The 17183-nt window shown below is 42.2% G+C and overlaps 1 protein-coding gene across 1 annotated transcript in view; it reads right to left on the bottom strand.

The window, feature by feature from the left end:
• The window catches only part of PELI2 (pellino E3 ubiquitin protein ligase family member 2), a 197805-nt gene that overhangs the window by 145184 nt on the left and 35438 nt on the right, over window positions 1–17183 (bottom strand). Inside the window, exon 2 of the mRNA XM_059182173.1 lies at window positions 1827–1956. Coding sequence (XP_059038156.1) covers window positions 1827–1956 — 130 coding nt within the window. The remainder of the gene's footprint in view (window positions 1–1826; window positions 1957–17183) is intronic.

The raw sequence follows: 17183 nt of genomic DNA, 5'->3' as shown, positions 1-17183 counted from the left end.
CAGCATAGCTCCTGTCCACAGCCAACTCATTCATTTTGTAGAGGAGGAAACCGAGGCCCCGAGAATATAGATTTTTCCCAGGTTATAAGACCAAAGACCAATTTCCCTACTCCTAGTAATGGAGACCATAAACACAGATGGAGACCAAAAGTTTTAGAGTTATTTAAATGTTAGGTAAAATCTAGCTATAAAAGGTTAAAGTTTTATAAAAAGCTAAAATTGGAGTCGATGGAGGGGGGTAAAAAAAACAAGGGAAAAGCCACTGATCTTGAGAGTGGCTACCGGAAGATCTATTTCAAATTCCAGCTGTATTTCATGTTTTATCACAACGCAAAGCCTGAGGACTCAAAGATTTCTATAAAAATGTTCTTAAATATCTGAAGCCACTGTATCAATATCAAATCTAAGCTTAAGGAAAATAAAGGTACAGAGCGAGAGGAAGGGAAGACGAGGCCAATCCACGGGCAAATATGAGGACCGGGTCTACAGCATCAGAACATTTTGGCACTGATCACATGCTTAAACACTTTTGTCTTCGCATCCTCCAAATATTTTTCGACTATAATATTTCTCCTACTTCCTTAACCTCCCAAGACTGTTACTTCACTTCCCCTTTTCTCAGAATCTTTGTAAAGCTCATTTCCTTTGTTTTCCTTATCCAGCGTCCTTCCCTTCCTAGAACTTAACTTTATTTCCCTTTCTCTAGCCAAAACCTTGGCTGCTAAATATTAATCTTTCCTGTTTCCTTGGTGTTTGATATTTTTGGATCTAACCATTCCCTCATTAATACAAGACAATCTTAACTGGTACATTCTAGGAAATTTTTTCCATGGCACAGCTTCAGAAACAACAACAGCAGCTTTTTTTAAAAAATAAAAACATTAACCAAGGTGATCAGTTTCTAGGACAGAGCATAAATACCACACATGCTTCCCTGAAGCTATTCATTTCCCTTTGAACTATGGATTTTCAGTAAAAATGGGAATCAAGTCTTATTTGTTCCAGATGGTTCAAACCCATTATGATAAACATGTACAGCCAATGCACCACATGAAATATTTCAGGGGGATATAATTTTTATAGAAAAGGAAACTATGTTACAAGTTAAATAATTTACTTAATTAGAAAGTTTTCCTATCTAACTTAGATGGAACATATCAACCAGAATGGATCTCAGGTTTCTCCCTATTTCCATAGTAGAAAATAAAGTAATCTTAAAAATTAACATTTTATATAGATATAGTACATTTCTTACACAACTTAGCTGTTTGCTTCCAGTCTTTCTAGTAATCACCCAAATTCAATTCCATGTAGATGCAGATTATGTGAAAACGACTACTCAATAAATAGAAGGAAAATAACAAATCTTAATGAGGTTTTACTAAGACTTATTGCAAAAACTCTTTAGGATACAGAACATCACTTACCCTTCAACTACAACTATTCTAAATTGACATATGTTGATCCCACTATATCCCAAGCAGTGAGCAGTCCACCATGGCAGCGGGTGGGGTGGGAGGCCATTTGCCGACTACCACTCAGGGGCCATGTGGCATGTTTGGAGACCTGTTTGGTTGTCCCAACAGCAGTGGCAATTAGGGGTGGGAATCTAGTGGGTCAAAGCCAGGGATGTGGCTCACATACAAAGCACAGGACAGCCCTTCCCAACAACAAACTTTCTGGCCTCAATGACTGAGAAACTGTCCCACCAAAAGAAAAAAGAAAAGCAAATGGGACAAAACAAAACAAAAAAACTCAGCCAAGACAAGACGCAACCATGAGTCACCACCCACCAAGACCTTCCCAATACTGCAGGAGCCACCTACCTTGGATGCCTGCGGCGTGGATATCACGTGGACCGTGCTGGGTTTGACTCCATTCGCTTTTGGCCGCTTATAGAGAGCAAATCTGCTTTTCCTCCGGCCTCGGTCTCCATTAGGTAAAGCACCATTGTACCTATAAACAAAAACCAAAGTTCATTTATTTGTAGGTTTTTTTCAAGTTTTAAGACAAAAAGATGGAATAAGAGAAAAGACAGGGATGGTCACAAAAATTAAAAAAAAAAAAAAAAAAGAAAAGGAAAGAAAAAAAAAAAAGAAAAAGAAAAAAATCGCCCACTAAACACCCCACAGAAGGAACGGGCTGCAAAGGAGACTTCAGCTGTAATGAAATTCAAATCACTTCTAGAAACTTAATTTAAGAGTGATGTACAAAGTAATTATAGGTTTCCTATCCTATAAAGTGAGACTCTTCAAATCTTTTTGGAAAGAGACAGTATAAATAAGCAAATGAGAATTCTGCAGAGGCTGTATTAGAGCCGGCTCAATTTAGCAAGTGTTGTTCTAATGGACTCCAGAGAAACACTCAAGAAATATTTTTAAATGAACTAGTTAGAAAATAGCATACTAATTAAACCTCATCTCTCACTCCCAAATCATGTTAATGTCTTTAGGATCTTTATGTGTAAGAAAACCAAATTTAGTTACTTGCAGTCTTAAAAGTTCTAAACTCTCCACATTCACTCTCATTTCTATTTGAACTTTTAAACTGTCAGGTGAGCAAAAACACCTTGTGAAAATTAAACATAAAATAAGACTTCACAAGAAGGCTGTCCATAAAGAGGCCCAGAAGTGTGTGGGGGGGTGGGGGGTGGGAAGGAATCTTAGTCCAAACTGTCCAACAACTTAAAAAGTCATCTGAAAAACAACATTTTTATGCAGATTCTCCACATTAATACCTTAAGCTAATATCCGTATTTAAAAGAAATGCAGGGGACATCTGAGTGGCTCAGTGGGTTGAGCCTCTGCCTAGGCTCAGGTCATGATCTCAGGGTCCTGGGACTGAGTTGAACTCTCTGCTCAGAAAGGAGCCTGCTTCCCCCCATCTCTCTCTGTCTGCCTCTCTCCTACTTGTGATCTCTGTCAAATAAATAAAATCTTTTAAAAAATAAATAAAAAATAAATGAAATGCAGGACTACACTTCATATTTCTTTTTCCAATTCTATTTCTGACTCTGGCTTTAATGGGTCCCTGTATGTGTATGCTCTGACCAGTGTCTCCAGTTGCCCAGCTGACAGGACTGTTCTCCACCCCCTTATCTAGAGAAGTTCAACTTGGAAGTCTTGCCTTTGCCTCCAGTTGAGCCATGCCCAGGACAAGGTGGCCAGGAGGGCACTTTCCTCAATAAAAGTGGAAACAAAGAATTTGTTTTATAATTTGGTAGCTACAGTTTGACCATGGACTTAAATTATCACTTGAAGTGATTCCTGCTGTGTTTTTAATCTGTTTCCATTTCCATCACAAAGGAACATCAGCTACAGAACAGTGTCTCTAGAATACAGAGATGATTTATTGGGAGTCTCATCTTTGTGAGGCAAGATCAAAACATGCACGATTTTCTTACACAGATTTGTGATTGCTACTATAATGAATCTATCTGGGAGTAAACCACCAACGTAAACCCACTCTGTTTTATTGTATTTCCAGATCACTTAAATCAAGATGAACATTCTGTATTAAGAGAAACATATGTAAATGAATTAAAGTTAGGACTCCCAACAGTTTAGAGGAATGGTGTTCCCCACTGAGGCCCAGAGGCAAAGGGACAAGATCTGGAAGCATTTCCTGTGCCTCTCCGGTCTCCCTAGCTCCCTGACCCATCTTCCAACTACACGCTGCTGGCTGAGATCTAACACAGCAAGAGGGTGTCGGATGCTTTTAGGGATCCCTCACGTCTGCACACCCTCTCAGGAACCCATCTCTTAATGGCCTCAGGTGTGTGAGGCACCATGGCTGAGAGAAGTGGCCCAGTCAGCACACTCCCCACCGCACTGTAGCTGAATGGCTGGGGGTGGACATCTGCACACACTGGCCAAGGACATGCTCATTGTGGAAAACTCAAAATTGGCACAGAAAGAAAGCCAGCCAGGGTCTGTGGATGGCCAGAGCTGTCCGATGTAAGTGCACCAGCCGCGGGGATGTCCAGACCGGTCACGTGACGCAGTGGCAGCGAAGTGAGGAATGAAGCAGACGAACAGAGAGCAGTGACCAGAGACAGAGGATCTTCAGGGCTTGTGTTGGGCCCGTTGTTCGCCGACCCTTGTTCATGACATCTTTCGTTTCGGCTAGCTCAAGTTGGCTTCTGCTACCTACAGCCCCCAAGTCCTCTCTACTATAAAGGGGGTGAGGGGCACAAAAACTAGGATCACCTTAACTTCTACAGAAGCATTTAAAAAGACCTGAGCATAGAAGCAGATGCTGTGCGTTAAGCCAACACTATGCCAGTCTACAGACAGATTACCTACTCACTCAATACAGATAAATGATGATAGGGGAACAATCATACCAGAAATAATTAAGGTGATGGTGGAAAAACCAGTGTTATGATGAGACAAGTTTCTAATTAGGTGAAGCTACATGGCCGTTCAGTATTAAAAATGCCAAGTCCTAGAGCTACAGTGATGAATATCGGCTTCGGTCTTCAGATCTCTCCACCTAAGAGCAGAGAAAGGTATAAGAACAAGTGTGGTAAGATCTGCAACAAGATGGGACTAGTGCACAAAGCATGTGGGAAGAGGCATCAGGGAGAGCTTCGTGGAAGAGGCAGTGTGTGAATGGTCTCGAAACAGGAACCGGACTAAATGGGAATGCAGGGCAACAGTATATACAAAGGCAAGGAGTGTGGGTAATTCAGTACTGTGAGAGCATCAAGGCCCATGGAAGAGCGGTGGAGGGTAAGGTGACAATGAGAGCCTGGTGCTCCATGAGGGCGTGGCTCTTTGGAAGAATGGGGAGCAGTAAGATATAAGCAAAGGACTAACACGACTGGACATAAGGTAATGGCTGGGGCAGCAGGGTGCCGGACGACTGGCAGCCTGGAGTCAAGATGGTCAGATGGGGACGGCCAGCCGAACCACAGGCAAGTGTAGTGGGTTGAATGGTGTCCCCCAAATAGATGGATCCATGTCCCGGATCCTTTGGGAAAAGGATCTTTGCAGATGTAGTTAAAACCAAGGAGATAAGATCATCCTAGGTTACTGGAGGGCCCTAAATCCAGTAACAAGCATCTTTGTAAGAGACACACAGGACCATGTGAACAGAGATGCAGAAACTACAAACAGACAATCGTGAACCAAGGAATGCCTGGAGCCTCCAGAAGCAGGAAGAGACAAGCAAGGACCCCGCCCCTCAGAGCCCCCCGAGACAGCATGACCTTGGCAGCACTGTGGTTCCAGGCTGGAGGCCTCCAGAACCGTGAGAATCCATTCTGTGGTCTTGAACCACCACGCCGATGGTAACTGGTCCCAGTAGTTAACAGCCTAGACCAAAGCAGCGAGGAAAGGACTGTGAAGATCAGCTGAAAAGTTCCTAAGTGTTGTCTTCAGTGCGAGGTAAGCATCAGAACCTCCGGGGAAGCTTTATCAAACATGCGCACCGAAGTCTCTAGAGCTTCACATGTGGAGTCCGGCACAGGGCTGCAGGCATGTGTATCCGTCAGCCACACAGGGAAACGCACTGCAGCCATGGCTGAGCGCCGTAAGACAAGTATCAGTAGCACCTGGGGACTTGTTCGGCTGCACAGGGTGGAGGGGCAGAGGTGTAATGGCCCCCATTACGGGCTTCTGGCCTCAGTAGGGTGGTGGGGGATGGGGAATGGCATTATTAGGAAGCAGAACAGGAATTCCAGGGATATCCAGGGAAAGCCCTTGGGAGGCGAGAGGACTTAGAGACCTGGAGGACTCTTCCACCCAAGTGTGGCAGCTGCAATCACGAAAAAGTGTAGAATGAAGAAGTCAAGGACCAGAAGGCAAGGGCAGACTCTAGAAAATGCAACCATTTTAAGAAATAACCCCTTCGAGTCACAGGCAGAAGGCCTAGGAACAGGAGAAAGTCATCACTGAAGACAAGGGAATTAACAGTGTTTACGCAGTTAAAAGGCCAGTTCATAGAACCAAAATGTCCTACCATGATCTGGAAAAGACCAGGGTCACTGGGGACCCATCCATCTCCAGAGTGAACAAGGAAACACAAGCCAGCCCCTGACCCTGCGTGTCCCTCTGAGCCTCCCCTCCCATTCCCTGTTCCCCGCACAACCGAGAACCGCCGCAGAGCGCCCCTCTCCCACAGTCCTGCTTCTGAGACTCCCGGACTACTCCTACCACAATCACCTGATCTTTGCCCCAAACCAGAAAGTACATTTGGCCACGGGTCCTGCCATCACCTGTCCAACCTCCAGCCCACCCTGAAAGTTTTCCATTGGCTCTCAGATCAGTGTGGCAGATCAGAGAGGACCACAGGTGCCCAGGACTTCTCCCAGGTGGGGGAGGGGGAGTCTAACTCCTACAGCTGGGCTGGCCTTAGGGCCTCGCTTACCAACAGGATAAGGAGGGAAGTGACATGCTGAGACGTTCTGAGCCAAGTCTGAAAGAGCCTCACAGTTTCTGCCTGGGTCTTTTGTGAGCCTTTAAGAGCCATGGGAATGACCTGGGGCCACCACCATGCTGGGGGACCTACATCTAGGTACTCCGGTCAGCAGGCTCACTGAGCTCAGCTTTCTGAGCACCCAGTTAAGGCACCAGCCATATGAATGAAGCAGTCTTGAACTTTCCTGACTAGCCTATCTCCCAGCTAACTATGACCAAGTGATGATGATACTATGCGGGGCAGAAAAACAGCCCCGCTGAGCATGGCCTGAATTCCTGACCCACACAGTGGTTCTATAAAGAAGAATGGTCGCTGTCTCACACCACTAAGTTGGGGATAGGTGATCACACAGGAAAAGTGATCTATCAAGCATGGTCACCTCTTCCTGACCGTGATCACAGGCTCTTCCACTCCCACCTCCTGCCTCCCCATCCAGCCTAGCTTCCCCCAGGGACCGTCTGGTCCAACCGCAGCACCCAACACCGCACCCAAGCATAGTGGGCACCCAGGCATGGAGACCCACCCAGGGAAGCTGACAAGAGAGAAGGACCATCATTTATACAGTGGAGGAGAGCCCAGAGAGGTGATTTTCCCGACAAAGGCAAAAAGTCACCATTCCAAGGAAGAACCCAAGAATGTCCCCCAACCTGGCAAAATCTTCGGCCAGTAAGTTTGTAGAAATAATATTTCCAAGTGTTGCTGCCACCTGTTTTAGCTGAACAGGGGTATTTGGGTTCAAACGCACACGTCGCTTTTCAAGCTTCCCATTAAGATAAAACAAAACAAAAAAACAAACAACAACCAAAAAATCCACGTATTTAGTAAGTGTGAAATGAAAATTTAACTCTTCCTATATGCAGGACAAATAGTGGGTATTAATAGTAAAGGTATTTGGATGCTGTGAATGACAACAAAAAATCTGTGCAAGAAACCTCACAAATCAAGGGCTTTTTCTGGTTTCAACTGTGGAGTTCATGTATGTTTTCACCATCATTCTCTGTGCATTACCACGGGACAAGGAAAGCCAGGAGGGAGGCATTACTACTCTCCATGGACAGGCAACGGGCTCTAATGGTTGAAATACACACACAGACACACAGAGCTAGGAAAGGGCAGACAGAACCCTAATGCACACCTGCTTCTGTCTGACTCCAAATGTCATGCTTTCCAGTAGACGCTGACAATTTCTGAAGTTAAGGCATTTCTTGGCATATAACACCAAGATACCTTCTCAAGGAGATGCCTGCCACCTAAACATGCACTTAACAGAAAGAATTTTCTACAGGAAACAGCAAGAGAGGTGTGCCAGGGGCTCCCCGTCCCACTTGGGAGGCAACACATTTGATCCTGCAGCTTGAACTTGCAGCTGCATCCACATGGACATGGGAAAGAGGACGTGGAATACAGCATCCCAGACCAGGTTCAGAGGCAGACCAGGTTCAGAGGCAGCCCAGCTTCCCACCGCAGTCTGAACATCCTGTCCTCCCTCCAAAGCAGCATTTCTGTCCCTGGTGCAGACAAATCACAAACAACTCCTGAAACCAAAGCAAACTGTATGCAGCAGATGACCAGGTCAGGGACATGACAAACAAGACGTACAGACAGGGCACAGAGGCTGATGAACTCCTGCCATGTGGCACCTGCCCGGACACAGCACACAGCAGCTCACCCGGAGAGTGAACTTGCTAGCGCAAGTGCAAGAACGTGCACGTGAGCCCGTAAGTGCCGGACACCAGCCTGACGTTTTTACAGCCCCGACTCAGTGCTCACTGTCAGAACGCAACTGGCCTGGCCTTGCCCAAATGAGCATTCTATCCAAAGCCTGGGATCCAACAGTGTCCATTCCTCTGTGTCTCACGCCACTGCTGCATGGTGTAGGGTTCTGTAAACTGACATGCACTGCTGGCCAAAGAACTAATTATGACAGGACCTGAACAGTCTCTCCCCTCTGGTGATTACCTGCTGCAGCTTTTTAAAACATCATGATGTTCATTCAGAAAATCGTCCTGGGCTCAGCCTGAAAATGAGAATTCTCCACGTCCCATTTCTGGTTGGAAATGGTCCTTGCTTCAAGTAGCTACTCAAGGTCCAATCAATATAAAAACAATACATTCACTCAAGAATGCCCCCCCATGAGGTGTCTGGGGTGGGGTGGGGGGTCAAGCCCCAGGGCCAGGGGCTAAGGATACTCACAAGAGCCCTTCTTGCCTCCTGAGTGACGGCAGCCAAGGTAACAAAATGATAAAAAAAAAAAAAAAATACTGATAAGCACCAACGAAAGGGAGTTAGAACATAATGGGAAAAAACAAACCAGAACATTAGGTTCCGAATCAGGACCCAGAATGTGGGATCGGAGTCATGGAACTCTAGGAGCTATCTGCTCTACCAGACCCAAGCAACCTCAAGGGCTTAATCTTCCCTTTGTAACTTACACCATTTTGATTGGATGCTTTTCGATAAGTTTCCTTCCCATTTGCTTAAGCCCCTTCCCCTCTACATGGCACCTTAAAACTGAGGCGGGGCTCAGTAACACAGTTACCACCTTAGTGGTTCGGGGACTGGGAGACAGGAGTTCTAGCTCCCACTCCTTCCTACCCAGGGCTGGGAGCCTACCGAAGATGGGCCTATTTCTTCAGCTACAGAGAGAGCAACACAAAATTACAAATTCTATTTCAGAGACTCCCAAGCCTCTTTGGAGCATTCCAAGTACGGATGGACACAGAAGGCGTCTCACTGGCTAAAACCGTGGTCCTGGCTCAGGAAGGTGAAGTCCTGGCAGTTCCATAAACTACCGGCTTTTACAGACGTGAACCCCTTCCAAAAGCCTCCCCGATCTTTAGGTTTGCAGGTTGCCTTTTTATTATCTTGAGGTTTTGTTTTTGGGGTTTTGTTTTTGTTTTTTTAGCATCCCCAAACCAAAACATTTACCAAGGTGAACTATTACAAAGTCTTTTATATCAGGAACATAGTACTGTCCCCACAATAGGAGATCTTGGGCTGTTCCTCTGGGCTTTGTTCACTGGCACACTCCTCTCCAGCCCCTCTGCGGCAGACCTTACCCAGGGAGCCCTCCCAGTTCTCCCTCCCATTCCAGAGGGGACTTGGCTCAAGTTCCTGGACTCCTCAGAAGTGTACTCTCCCTCCCTCTCAAGGAGGAAAGCGGAAAGTTCTAGGTTTGCATTCTGCTGTGGTGTGCTCGGAGAGGGGCTCTCGAGAGGTAGGGACCCAGCCTCACTGGTGCCACACCCACACTGACTGCTGGACCATCTGACCTTCTTTTCACATTTACTCAGTTCCTACAGAGAGGGTCACCCCTCCCTAGGTGCTTCGTCCTCCAACCATGCTGATCAAAAGGAAACCAACGAACCCTGCAAAGCAAATCCAGTCTACCTTAAAAACAAAGACAGTTTATGAAAAGATCATTCTCATCTAATACTCAGTCATTGGCGGGAATCAAGACTTTCTTCTCCTTTTTTCATTTCAAATTGGTACCATCACTTAAATCACACAGGATTTTTTTTTTACTTTTTATTTTTTACTTAACTTTTTTTTTTACTTTTTCTACCTTTTACTTTGATTGAATCTTTGATTTTTAAGCATTGCTAGAGGGCCAACAGCAGAGCATTTTTCACTGAATACTTAAAGATATGCAAAGAATCAAGAATAGAGGAAGCTATTTATGTTAGCCTCAAAACATCTAAAACTATTTCTTTTACTCTGCCATTGGCTCCAACAGTCCAAAACATCTCCAACTAAACGTGTATTAATCTCGATGCTTTATGGCAGAGAATCTCTTGCTTACATTAGGTGAAAATTAAAGTATTACTCTTTAGTAACCTGGTTCCTAAAAGAGAAAAAGATCACAAAAAAAACTAAAGTGTGGCAAAAAAAAAAAAAAAAAAAAAAAGAAGATTTGATATAGTTCAAGATTTGTACAGTTCAAAATCCACATCAGGATTTATCTCATTCTTGCATTAAGTACAGATCAAATCCCCAATGTTCCTTCTTCATCATTGTGACAATTGCTCATTTTAGCTTCTCACCACATAAGTTAAAAGGATCAGGTGTATGAACGGTATGTGGTAGGCTAGGCCACTGGTCCCAGTTCTTAATTCCTCCCTGAAGACATCCCCTGAGCTATGACTTTCTAACTCCGGTGAAAGTCCTTGTCCTGGACTTTGGGTTGGGCTAAAGAGAGGTTCACAAATGTGATGCGAACAGAGGTTGGAGGTGCACTTGGCAGTGGGGTACATCCTCTGGGCTCTCAGACATGGTCACAGGAAGATGGGTGTCCCAAGCAGTCTGCTAAGGAGAGACAATGCAGGGGATCAAACCACATGCAGGCAACACGAAGGAAAGCCACGGCATCACTGCCTAAGGCAAAGTCATCTTAACCAATCCACGGACTCATAAGAATAAATCATTGTTGTTTTAAAAGTCAGAGTTGTTACTCAGCATTATGGGACAAAAATGAAATGAAGCTTTGAATTTCAAAAGCAAATTAATGTAAGTAGCTTCCTCCATACCTAAAGACTTTAGGCCAGAGACACACAAAACATCCTACACACATACGCGCACGCGCACACACACACACACGTTATGTATATATATACACACACAGTTTTAATAAAGACTTCTATTCAGAAGGAAAAAGATTAGAATTCCAAATATGTCTCTTTTAAATTAAGAAAAAACTGACATTAAAAAATGTATACTTTTGAAAGAGGGTGACGAAATATCAAACTGTAGGTCTTTTTAATAAATTATGTCAGTTAAAAGCTGTGGTCCCTCAAATAAGTTATATGTGTATGTAAGGTCTTAGTCTCTAAAAATCAAATTTAGTAATCTGATCCTAATTTTTTATGTCTATTTGGCAAAGCACTGATCCTTTTAAATATTTATATACAAGTTCTACCATAGTAAAAGGCCTCTAAAAAGCGAGTATTTCAAAGATTGCCAAAAAAGGGAGCATCTAAAACTAACACTGGGCCCACCATCTAATGTATACTAAAGCTCTGAGCATTTCAGATCAAGAACTTGATAGGCAAAGATTTTATTACTTGCCCAAAGAATTAAAGCCAGAAATTGAAACTAGCATTGGAATCCCTTCTTTCTCATTAAGTTATAACTATTCCTAACCACTAAAATAATTACTTCAAATCTCTTTTCCTTTTTCAAAATTTCTCCTAAAAGACTCACACTAATGTAACCTTTACTAATGTTTAAACTTTTAGCATACACACATGGAATTTAGAAATTCCTAGAAATATAGATGCGTCAGAGCAAGCAAGCCCAACTTTTAAAAAACTTGTTGGGCGATGCCCTAATGAATTAAGAGATATATAATTGATATTGCATGTAACAACTAAGTTCAAGATGGTTATAAAATATATTCACTTTAATCAATTACCCATGACAGAACAGGGAGGGGGGAGGGAAGTGTTTACAACAAATGGAAATACTGCATTTGGCTAGCTGCAAAGCTTAAAGCCAGTGGTGGCTTCACATCAGGCATATGGAGGCTACATGGATTCACATCCTTTCATGTACCTTTTCTAAAGATTCTTTTATTTCTAGAAGACCTACATATAATAGTTGAAATACAAGATTAGAAAATATTAGAACAGATATAAAATCAAGTTTATTTCAAGAAATGGAAGCACCTCTAAAACCACATTTTGTAACAGAAGTAGTAGGTGAAGGTCAATTAACAAGAGGGTTTCTTTCTGAGCATCTGTAGTAAATGGTTTTTGTGACAACCAACCTTCAGTGCTACAGAAGCACATGATCTACAAGTGAGCTTCAGTTTGGCAATATTAACCCAGCAACTGCAAAAGGAAAAAGTCCTTCACATTCATCATGAATATGTTAATTTGTCAATGACCACAAACACATTATTTTTCAAATGGATACTAGGAGTTGTCAACAGCCATGCATATCATCTGAATACAGGGAGTACCTTAACAAGAATTCAAAAATCAGACCATTATAGATTTCCTTCCCAAATCTTCCAATTTATAAATTCTTGACATTTAAGACTCTTAGGAAATTTCCAGCCATATTCAGAGAGAGAGGCACAGTTTGAGAGGTATGAATGACCTAAGATATATATACTGATTCATTGTATAGAGCTGTGTTATCCAATATAGTAGCCATTAACCACATGCGGCTCTTTTTAAAAAATATTTATTTATTTTCAGGGCACCTGGGTGGCTCAGTTGGTTAAGCAGCTGCCTTTAGCTCAGGTCATGATCCCAGAGTCCTGGGATCTAGCCCTGCATTGCGCTCCCTGTTCAGCTGGGAACCTGCTTCTCCCTCCTCTGCTCCTCCTGCTTGTGCTCTATCAAATAAAAACCTTTTTGAGTTATTTTCTTATTTTAGAGAGACAACAAATGAGTGCTCAGGGGTGCGGTTGGGGGAGGGGCAGAGGGAGAAGGAGGGAATCTCAAGCAGACTCCCCACGGAGCACCAAGCCCAATGTAGGGCTTGATCTCAAGACCCTGAGATCAAGACCTAAGTCAAAACCAAGAGTCAGACACTTAACCAACTGGAATATCTTTTCTGTTCCACTGGTTTTTGGTTTTTGTTCTCAAGTAATACCTTGTGCCCCCACATACAGCTATTTAAATTTTAACTGAACTTAAATTAAAAATTCCGTTTTTCCTGCCAGCCACATTTCAAGTGCCCAATAGTGACATGTGGCCAGTGGCTACCAAACAAGATGGCAGGGCTATCATCCCAGCAAGTTCAACTGGACTGGTGCTGGAACAGAGACAGAACAAGTCAGATCAAGAGGCATCTTCCAGGCACCTAGCCATTTGGTACTGGATCCTGAATCATACTTTAAATTCTCTCTCAGGAGGTCCAGAATTTAATGTTTTTGGACACTGTTTCTAAGAGTTCCTCAGAATAATGCCAGCATCAAGAACACATTCTCAAACTCCATCTTCCTTCTTGAAGAGGTTTTTCTAAGTGGGAATTAAAAAAAAAAAAAAAAAAAAAAAAAAAGTCCCACTGTCTTTGAGGGAAAGGAAAGATTCTGGCACCAAAAAATGTATTTTGCTTGAGGCCTACACATTTTCTCTAGGGACATACTTTGGAATGTGCGATGTAAGTTCTCACAAAGTGTGATTCACTTATAAAAATTCGCTTTATAAACAACTTCCAAATTCAGACTTATACAGATATTCAAAGGGCATCTGATAAGCTGCTTTCGCCCAGATTCATGTTTTTAAGAGCCCAGAAGGGTATTTCCTTCCCACAATTACTTAAAGCAAAACAGTAAAAGTATTCGTATTAAAAATCAGGAATAAGGATGCTTATTATGACCATTTTTATTAAACACGGTTGGAAAAGTCCTTGCCTAATTAAAAACACTGAATTAGAAATAAGGGGTATTAACTATAGGAAAAGATACAGAACTATTATTCCTATAATAATTAAAACAAGGTATTACTTGAGAACAAAAACCAAAAACCAGTGGAACAGAAAAGATATTCCAGAAGTAGAACCTTGACTGTAGTAAATAAAGGACCACTAGTCAATGGGAAAGAAATCTGATTATTCTATTGTGTAAGGAAACCAACTAACTAAAAGGAAAAAAAAAAAAAAAAAAAGCATTTAGAGCTGCAGCTTAACTTCCACCACAAAATTCTGAAATACACATAAGATAAATGTGAACAGCAGTCAAAACTAAAGAAAAAAAAGCTGATCGCTGATTCAGGGATATGAAAAACAATGTTCTAAACACAGTGGTGGGCACCTGGGTGGCTCAGTCAGTTAAGTGAGGGATACCTGGTTTTACTTAGGTCATGATCTAAGGGTCAGTGGGCTCAGCACAGACTCTGTCCCCCACCTCCCCCTGCTGCAATCTCTCACTCTCTTTTCCAACAAATTAATCCAAAAAACAAACAAAAAACAGTGAAAAAAATTACAAAGAAAAGGATTGGTACACTTAAATACGTAAAAATCTGAACTTCTGCATATCAAAAGTTATAAGATTATTTATCCAAAGCTAGAAAAAATATTGGCAATTTTATGACAGTAACTTAATAAGTAAATATTTTTAGAAGGAGAAAAAACCGACATCCCCATAAATATACAATGGAAAAATAGACAAAGAACATGAACCGAAAATTCAGAAAAATGAAAAATGGCTAGTGAACACTTTTTAAATATTCAATCTCATCAGTAATCAAAGAAATGCAAATTAAGGGTTATTATTTGCCAATAAAATTACCAAACTATTAAAGTGACCCCTTACTCTCACACACCTCTGGAGAGAATGTTAACTGGTATAATCTCTGTAAAATAACTTAGCAACATGTAGCAACACCCTTATAAAAGTACTTAGGTACTTTTATACCTAGTAGTTCTATTTTGAGAGATCTATTCTCAGGACTTTATTTTGAAATGAGAGTTTTATGCACAAAGATGTTAATTATGTCATTATTCATAATGGCAAAAACTGCAAATAGCCTAAACATTCAAAAATAATGGATTAAGTAAATCCTGTAATTCTACACAAAACTGTGTTTACCACAAATGTTTAATAGCAATGAAAAAGGATTATAAAAACCAGAATACAAAATGTACCTTTAACATTGTCAGAGTATTTAATATTCATAGGAAAAACTGAAATACACCAGTATATTAAGTGATTATGGCTAGACACAGAATTATGTAATTAAAAAAATATTTTATTTATGTATTTGACAGAGAGAGTGATCACAAGTAGGCAGAGGCAGGCAGAGAGAGAGAGAGGGCGGGGGAAACAGGCTCCCTGCTGAGCAGAGAGCCTGATACGGGGCTCAATCCCAGGACCCTGAGACCATGACCTGAGCCAAGGGCAGAGGCTTTAAGCCACTGAGCTACCCAGACGCCCCTATAATTATGTAATTTTATATTTTTCTGTGTCTCAGACCTATCTATGTTCAATATTTTAAAAATCAGAATTATATACTTTAAAAAGCATATATTAAGTAAGGTAGCCGCCTTTTTATTTCTAATGGCACAGTACTGATCAATTTGGATGTGAAACAAGACATAGAAATTTTAAAATTTAAGAAATAAGTCAATTCTGAGGACAGGAAGATTTACATTTATACTCAGTAGAAGGCCACAAGAAAGCTTGAACTGTTAAATGGCTACATTCACAAATACCACTGGCACACAGATTATCTTTGGCACACAAGTAGAATTTGGCTTTTTCATAGTTGGGGAAGCTATTAGTCTTACAAAAAGCTCTTTGCACCCATCATTCTTATATTTCTTAGGAAATTAAGTTCTCTAGGTCTACTGCGGATATTGTGACATATGTGCTTAATTCTTTTATGCAGAATCTTCAAATTTTTACCTTACATAATTTATCATTAGAGTACGAAAATGGTCTCAAGGGCTTGCAGATATAGACCTTCATAGATTTTAAATCTGAACTATCCTGGATTAACGAACTCCTAAGAGAATGCTCAGCACCACTATCAGGCAACAACCCTTCCCTTCACTCACGTGTGACCACCTTCCTGCTACTTCCTCTGCAGATGAACAAGGAATTAGGCTTGATACTTACACCCTGACCAATAAGAAGCAAGAGCAGGAACTGCAGGGAACTCCCAGAATTAGAGCCTGGTTATTTATGAAACGAAACTTTGAGGGACGGGAGGATTTTTCATATTCCCAAACACACTACATGCAGACCCTGATCTTCCAGAATACTTAAAGCAGCACTACTCAGGCCAAGAAGTCCAAAAGTTCATTTTCAAAGGAGTTTGCCAAATGAACCCAAGAATACGAAGCAGGCTTCTCTGATGTCGTCCCTCTCCGAGCTTTGCATCCACTAACCTGCCCCGTGAGTCTCCACGTGGAACACACAGCAAGCCAGAGTTCCCCAGTCTACTTGGACTGGCATCCCACTGTTAGGGTACACGTGTAACTATTTCCTGGAATGGTGCTCTCAAGTCTGGGAGCTGCCGAGGTAGGTGCTTGCGGTCACCACCCACACAGGAGACGGCTCAGAGAAAAGAAGAGGGGTTACAGGCCACTGCACGGCATACTGCTTTCCATTAACACCCATTTCCTACTTGACATCAATTAGAAATCTATTTCAATATAGGAAGCTTCACTTTATAGCCATTATTTTACTACTACGCCTGCTATACGGAAGACTGAATGTTAAAACTGTAAGTGAATATGATTATAAATGTGGGGCGCCTGGGTGACTCAATCAGTTAAGCCGCTGCCTTTGGCTCAGGTCATGATCGAGGGGTCTGGGAATCGAGCCCCGAATCGGGCTCCCTGCTCAGCGGGGAGTCTGCTTCTCCCTCTCCCTCTGTTGCTCCCCCCGCTGTGCTCTCCAATAAAATCTTTAAAAAAAAAAAAAACTTTAAAATATTAAAAATATTTTATGGTTATAAATGCAAGGCTTCCTTAACTTACTTCCTTGGTATATTCGTGACAATTAATGATAAGCTACAGTAAAGGAAGAACTAAAAATGAAAAACTGGGAGGTCAAAACCATAAACACAGCTCCCAAACCTTTCTCGGGATTCACCCAAAGACCTCTTTTGGCCTCTAAACAAGACCTGTGCAGGACAGGAAGCTCCAGGTTACTGAGACCTATAGTAATCACAACATAGCTCAGCTACCCAGAAACCTCCCAAAAGGAGGCCATCAAGGAAGCCCGGTCTTTGGTTTTTCCTATCCCTCCATACTCCTCCTCCCTGCTTCCTTTTAGCAAAATAATCATAATCATTGCCGTATAC

This window comes from Mustela lutreola, chromosome 7 (assembly GCF_030435805.1).
Source record: "Mustela lutreola isolate mMusLut2 chromosome 7, mMusLut2.pri, whole genome shotgun sequence".
Classification (NCBI taxonomy): domain Eukaryota; kingdom Metazoa; phylum Chordata; class Mammalia; order Carnivora; family Mustelidae; genus Mustela; species Mustela lutreola.
This window is presented reverse-complemented; position numbering and strand designations above follow the sequence as displayed.